The 7,669-nt window shown below is 32.3% G+C and overlaps 1 protein-coding gene across 1 annotated transcript; it reads left to right on the forward strand.

The window, feature by feature from the left end:
• The first annotated feature begins 4,467 nt into the window (after positions 1 to 4,467).
• On the forward strand, positions 4,468 to 6,447 carry LOC128166334 (big defensin-like). The gene is made up of 3 exons (XM_052831433.1): positions 4,468 to 4,722; positions 5,267 to 5,510; positions 5,752 to 6,447. Exons 2-3 carry the CDS (start codon positions 5,282 to 5,284, stop codon positions 5,892 to 5,894), a joined length of 372 nt encoding a protein of 123 aa, XP_052687393.1. The 5' UTR covers positions 4,468 to 4,722; positions 5,267 to 5,281; the 3' UTR covers positions 5,895 to 6,447.
• The last annotated feature ends 1,222 nt before the right edge of the window (positions 6,448 to 7,669 follow it).

The raw sequence follows: 7,669 nt of genomic DNA on the forward strand, positions 1-7,669 counted from the left end.
TTTCTGTCTGTAACATATGTATATATATGACATGTAAATTGATATAAAAAATCATTATATGTAAGAATATGACTTCATAGACAACTTAGTTCCAACAAAACTAGAGGTAATGTGAGCAAGCTCACAATTGATACCCCCCGCTAAGATAAAAATCATAATGGGTGTATTTTTCCAGTTATAGAAAACATTGGATGAATCTATTTCACCGTTCATTTTCTACAAATAACAACTGCTCTATTTTTTAAAAATGTTGGTCATAAGCAATATTTGTGTGAAGTTAGAACATTCAATCTTCTCCATAAAAAAGATAATGACCGGACACGAATTTTGCACTATTTTTCCCAACGACCTTTCCCAAATGACCTTGGATCAAGGTCATTACACACCCTTAGGTCATAAGCAATCTTTGTGTGAATTAAGAACTTCCAATAATTCTTCATAAGAAAGATATGGACCGGACACAAATTTTGCACTTTTTCTGCCCTTGACCTTGCCCAAATGACCTTGGGTCAAGGTCATGACACACCCTTAGGTCATAAGCAATCTTTATGTGAAGTAAGAACTTCAAATGTGTCTCCATTAGAAAGATATGGACCGGACACGAATTTTGTATTTTTTTCTGCCAGTGACCTTGACCTTGCCCTAATAACCTTTGGTCAAGGTCATGACACACCCTTAGGTCATAAGCAATCTTTGTGTGAAGTAAGAATTTCCAATGTTTCTCCATAAGAAAGATATGGACCGGACATGATTGCACAGAGAGACGGACAAGGTGATTCCTATATCCCCCCCCCCCCAAACTTCGTTTGCGGGGGGTATAACTATTAATTTTATCAGATAAAGAGAACTGACCCACCAAGGAATTAAAATTAAAATCAAGTTATATAATTCACAACAGATAATATCAATATGAAAAACTGTAAAGATGAAACAAAGACTTCATGAATCATATGTAGGCTAGTTAGCCTGTGGCATTTAGTCATTATATTACCATTGTACCCTCTGTACCTTACTGATCGACCTTCAGTAATTTAATAATTTCACTTTCTAGTGCTTGTAAACTATACCCTCCTTGTAACCATTTTCTCCTTAAAGATATAGGAAGTGTACCCTGGGGTACAAAAGTATCACCTCAAAACATAGTCCTAATTTTTTTGCCAGATATGCAATTCTACGTCTTGGTTCTACACCTCTGCGAATGTGTTTGGAATGTTATTTTTCTTTATCGTAAAAAATCCAGGGATGCTCGAAATTTCATGAGACTTCGACGAGATTTGTTCAGTTCCTGTGAAATTTCGAGCGAAGTACAAGCCTTAGTGTTTGGATAATATTCTCAAAATACATATAAGCACTGGTCGTTTTTCTTACCATATATTATTTTGATGTATGATAAAACATGATAATCTATTTATATATGTCTTTTTTTAGCTCACCTGAGCTGAAAGCTCAAGTGAGCTTTTCTGATCAAAATTTGTGCGTTGTCTGTCGTCGGCGTTGTCGTTGGCGTCGGCGGCGTTGTCGTTGTCGTTGTAAACTTTTCACATTTTCTTCTTCTTCTCCAGAACCACTGGGCAGATTTCAACCAAATTTGGCACAAAGCATCACTAGGTGAAGGGGATTCAAGTTTGTTCAAATGAAGGGCCACGCCCTCTTTAAAGGGGAGATAATTGAGAATTATTGAAAATTTGTTATTATTTTTCAAAAATCTTCTTCTCAAAAACTATTCGGCCAGAAAAACTTAAACTTGTGTGGAGGCTTTCTCAGGTAGTGTAGATTCAAGTTGGTTCAAATCATGGTCCCCGGGGTAGGGTTGGGCCACAATGGGGGGGGGGGTGAATTTTTACATAGGAATATATAGAGGAAATCTTTAAAATTCTTCTTCTCAAAAACTATCAGGCCAGAAATGCTCAAATTAAAATGGAAGCATTCTCAGGTAGTGTAGATTCAAGTTTGTTCAAATCATGGTCCCCAGGGGTAGGGTGGGGCCACAATAGGGGGATCAAGTTTTACATAGAAATATATAGAGGAAATCTTTAAAAATCTTCTTCTCAAAAACTCTCAGGCCAGAAATGCTCATATTAAAATGGAAGCATTCTCAGGTAGTGTAGATTCAAGTTTGTTCAAATCATAATCCCTGGGGGTATGGTGGGGCCACAATAGGGGGATCAAGTTTTACATAGGAATATATAGAGGAAATCTTTAAAAATCTTCTTCTCAAAAAATATCAGGCCAGATGAGCTCAAATTAAAATGGAAGCATCCTCAAGTAGTGTAGATTCAAGTTTGTTCAAATCATGGTCCCCTGGGTAGGGTGGGGCCACAATAGGGGGATCAAGTTTTACATAGGAATATATAGAGGAAATCTTTGCTTAGAATTTAATTTTATAGTCACTACATACTAAATAATAGTTGAAACTATAAATATTTGTTTGGTTTCTTCAAATTATCAATTTCCATGAAACAATTTTAGCAAAACTTTCATGAAAATTATCATTTCTGTTTTGGGCCCCTATATTTCGAAAAAATGGAATATGACACAAATAAAATAAATGAACATTTTTGGTCCCCATCTTTATATCCAAGTGGTTTTTGTATGATTGACATTACAATTATTTCAGGTGCCAACCTCCTTAAAGTGATGCATTTTTTGAAAATCATCGTCTGTAACTATTTGACAGTTTGTGCGTATACAAAATCATCATTAAAATTAAAATAACTAAGCCTTATCCAGCATCCAAAACCTATAGCTCAGCATTCAAGTCTGTCAGATGCATCAGTATCACAAGACGCATCATCCATGCAAGTTTGGTCCAGATAGGACCAGTAATAACTAAGATATAATCAGAAGATATAACAGTCTTTCAAAAATCTCAAATATCGCCAAAATGTGACATCGAAGATGCTGGATGCTACTTATTTATGTCGACATGCAACTTATTTATGTTTACATGCGAGATAAAAGTGTTGACATGCACCTTAGTTATGTTAACATGCAAGATGAATTTGCTGACATGCAACATATTTTTGTCGACATGCAACTTACTTATGTTTAACATGCAACTTATAAGTTGCATGTCAACATATTTATCTCGCATGTGAACATAGCTGCATGTCAACATATTTATCTTGCATGTCAACATAACTAAGTTGCATGTCAACATATTTATCTTATAAACTAAGTTACATAAATAAGTAGCATGTAAAAATAACTAAGTTGCATGTCGACATAAATAAGTTAAAGTAGCATCCTGGATGTCACATATGGGCAATTGTGAATTTTTTTTTGAGATTTTTCATAATTCTTATTTGATTGCAATTTTCTTGTATGTCAAAATAGTTATGTTGCATGTTGACATAACTATCTTGCATGTCAACATATTTATCTTGCATGTCGACATACTTGAAACAAAACTAACTTGCACACAAGGGGCAGAGATATGCCACCATAGTTGAGATTTGGGTTAGACTTCATTAATTCAGTGTGTAGTGGGGTATGGACCATAACTTAAATTATCACGATAATTGGCTGTGCGTTCTTACCTGATAACGACCTGGGGAAAACGTAAGAAGAACATAAAAATGTAGACTGTAGCTCTGTTATTTCAATGCTAAATGTGTTTTCTACTTATAAACTATTTATTACCCCCTTTATCAAAATGATCATAAGATACGTTTAAATCACTGTTTTCTTCATTCTTCATTGTTCCTATCACGGGATTTTGTTTGCCATAACTTTTCTTCTTCTTTTTTAAATTACGCGCGAGAACGAATTTGTGCTTCGTTGTTGAAGTCTGTTATAATACGATTAAAGCGCAAAATATTTGATATTTAATTTTTTTTTTTTGAAGTTCTGTATTTAATTTTGAACATGATTTGTTGACCTGCGAAAGTTTTGTGTTTAATTGGCAATGAAATAAAAATGAATTGTTAACATTTCATGCTCATATGTGTAACAATTAAATGATCGGGAAAACTAAAGCATTCCATATTACTTTGCTTTAAACAAATTGTATTTGTAGATAAGATGCTTCATTATTAGAATATTAATAACAAATTATATCTAAATTACAATTTCGTTAAGGAGGCTGGGTGGTCAACAAATTAACCATCAGATCTACCTTAAATCTTGTGAAGTTAGTACTATCATTTTGTAAAGAAATTGAAAGTTTGAATATATTGCTATATCTTTCGACATAGCTCCGTTTCTTAGAAGATCAATATAATCTAAAAATGGTAATGATCATCCAGCTCTTTTAAAGGGAGATAAAAAAAAGTTCTTGATGAAGAAGGGGATATAATAATTATATTAAATAAAACTGCGCATCCTGTCCATGAAGAAAGAGATATGATTTGTTTATGATACAATTGGGCATTGTACCTATACGTAGGTATTTTTACAAAGCACCAAAGAGCATGACTGGACACGAACATAAACGATTACGTAATATTTATGTTTTTTGTATTTTTAGCAACACTACTGCAGTAATTGATATTCACTTTTTGTTATGTAATTTATAAGAGATTTTCAGAAAACGGAATGGAAATGGAAATTCCACATATGGCTTGACAAAAGTCAAAAACCTGTATCTTGAATAAACAACTCATCAATCATTAAAACCAGATTAATTACATATACTTGTATATAAACCTGAAACCATGTTTACAATTATTCATATCTTGCAAGGAAGGGAGGCTGCTTATAGCAAAACAAAGCCACATTTCGGTAAGTTTTCTTCTGTTCATTATTTAATGCAAACTGATAACATTATTTTTTTTCCTGAACGATGCAGTCATACCAAGAAATAAACATGTTCAGTTTGTAAATTGTTGAACGAAAATCTAGAACTTGAAATTAAAAGTTTTGGTTTCGGTTGAGCTCAAGAGAACGGAAAAAGCCCCTCATAATCGAATCGATGAAATTGAATACTTTTATTTAATTTTTAGGAAAAGTCACAAACCAAACTTTCTTTTTCTTGTACAATCAATTCTCAATATCAAATGTTCACAAGAACGTTCTAAAATTTTGAATTGTCTTTTGATTTGGCAGAGGCTAAATACGGTATTCATGTTTACTTTCACCCACAAATAAAAAAATCAACCAGTTCTCATAACTAAAAGAATGAATTGATTTAACTGTTTTATACTCATCGGGTTCTCATATTAATAAATAATTAATGATATCAGTAAATGAAACAGTTTTAAGGGTTTTTTTGCATTATGTCCCAGAATTATTTTTAAAACAGTTTAAAACAAAATAATGCTTACAGAAATAAAAGTCCACCATGAAAAGAAAATCAATCTTGTGTGTTTTCTTCATTGTCCTTCTGGTCTCGCCTGCCCCGATTTTGGCCGAGACTCTGGAAGATATGAATGAGACAAGAAACAAACGACAAGCTCAGGTTTTACTCCCCCTGGCGTCTTATGCAGGAATGACCGTAGCGGCCCCGTTATTTGCTGCTCTTGTCACGGCATATGGAATCTATGCTGTCACAAAATACGCAATCAAGAAAGGTATTCACTATATCTACTTGACAAATTACACGTATACTTAGACATCTTAATGGTATTCTGTTATAATCAGATGATATTCATCATTTATAATTATCATTTCTTGGTTATCTATATATTTTTACTTTATTTTTTTTTTTAACTTATTAGTTTATCTGCATCGGCTTTTCTAACAATTTTTCTAAGTAATGTCCTTAACCTCTAACATTTCAAGTATATTAAAACATCTATTTTATTTGTTTAGCTAAATCAAACTCAGACAGTCATTCTTGTGCTAACAACAGAGGATGGTGCAGAAAAACATGTTTCTCCCACGAGTACATTGACTGGACGAACAATGCAGTGTGTGGATCATTCAATTGCTGCAGACCCGGGAAGAGGGGGTAATCCTTGCAAGCAGAAACAGACTTCATTTGTATAATAATTGACTTGCAATAAACTGCATTTTATGTGAATTAAATATTTTTTTTAAAATTGTTCACTGTTTATTTCAAAATTTTTTCTCGAGTAATCAGGTCTAAAAAAGACGTCGTATTGCCGCGTATGTTTATAATTTATTTTGATAACAGAAACCATTTATTCAGCTTGGTTATTGAATGATATTCTGTAGACGTCGGATATGAAATTAGTTAACAAATGTTTTGCATAAGAAATCGCTCACAATTTTTTGTTATGGCATATTCATGCTTTTGATGACTTATATATTGCTGAAAAAAACTTGTGAAAACTAAATGAGTTGTGACTAAAACTAAGGACTGTTTGACTGCTTTCATAGTTAACTTGTAGGTGAAATATCTTAAAGTATATTTTACCAGTATACACCAAATGGAAAAAAAATGCCATGAGCTTTGTTACAAAACAAAAGTTATGTGAGCTCTTTATTGATATTGCAACATAAACGACATTCAAATGTTGCTTACCAATTAAAATTTGGTACTTTGGTACTTTAACAAAGCATTGTTAACAATAAAAAGACTGAAAGATATTAGTTCAAACTGTGATCGTGATCTTTAAAAAAAAAAGCAAATACTGGGAACAGTGGTAGCATTGCCTAACACGAAAAAAACTATTAATCGCAGTAATCATATTCAATACACATTTTAAAGTGTTGGTATACAACATTTTAGTTTAAAATCAGCGCATATGTTTAATGCATGAATTTTAAGTTGAAATTTGTATTCGGAAATATTTAATTTCAACACACACAGACTGATAACAAATATTCTTAACATTCCTTTTGTTATGAAAAAACCGTTTGCAGACTCGAAACAAAGAAACAAGGACTTGAACATGTCTTGAATGCTGCAAATTGATGTGGTAATAATTTTATGAATTACATTTCTTTAAAAAAGCTGTTTCTGATTATTTACCCTTAAATTAGTTCCAATCATCCAAAACACACCTGATGAGTGAAGCTCTGTGTATCTATTGTTTTCGTTGTAGTAAGTTGAAACGTATCTACAAAATGAGAAAGCATACGTTAAGTTAATGACATAGTTATATTATGACACAATTGTATGACAAATTATAGATTAACCAATTTGTGCCACTTTATTTTTCATTTTAACGCAACAGATGTAAATAGTGACACATGGGAAACATAAATAAAAAAACATACTTTGTCGTAAGTAACCTATTTACTCCGTCGCAGTTAGTTTGTCATTTGAAAATAAAACTCAGCAAAATTATCTACTAAAAGATTGAATCTAGAATCTGAAGAAAAATTTAGTCAATACTGTAAACTTTCCTTGACTTAAAATACAAAAATATAAATATTTCATACGTATTTTTCACAATTTAAGAATTTCCATTGCAGACTTAAGATGATTGTAGTATTACCGTTGATTTCATATGTATAGTATTTTATGACAAAAATATATAAAGATAGATACATCAATCCAAAATAGTGTTTGTTATATTTCATCAAATTGTTTACTTTATTTGATGATATATCGTGAACATCAATGATGGTGAAGAGAAACCAGTCATAAATACTGTACATAAATTGACTCCAATGCTGACGTTAATGAAAACTATATATGCCGACTGCAAAATATGTAAATTCATCCTTATTTTATTGATATATTTACATGTAAACTGTACTTCAAATAATCTTGTTCAAAACATCTTCAGTCCCTCTCATTTGAAACCTCTGAATTCCG

The sequence above is a fragment of the Crassostrea angulata genome, chromosome 10 (assembly GCF_025612915.1).
Source record: "Crassostrea angulata isolate pt1a10 chromosome 10, ASM2561291v2, whole genome shotgun sequence".
Lineage (NCBI taxonomy): Eukaryota > Metazoa > Mollusca > Bivalvia > Ostreida > Ostreidae > Magallana > Magallana angulata.

What these genes read in the sequence shown, in the direction of transcription:
- LOC128166334 (XM_052831433.1), top strand. Translation starts at nt 5,282, where the DNA reads ATGAAAAGAAAATCAATCTTGTGTGTTTTCTTCATTGTCCTTCTGGTC. An exon ending in AAAATACGCAATCAAGAAAG is followed by an intron (nt 5,511 to 5,751) that starts GTATTCACTATA and finishes TTATTTGTTTAG; the next exon opens with CTAAATCAAACTCAGACAGT.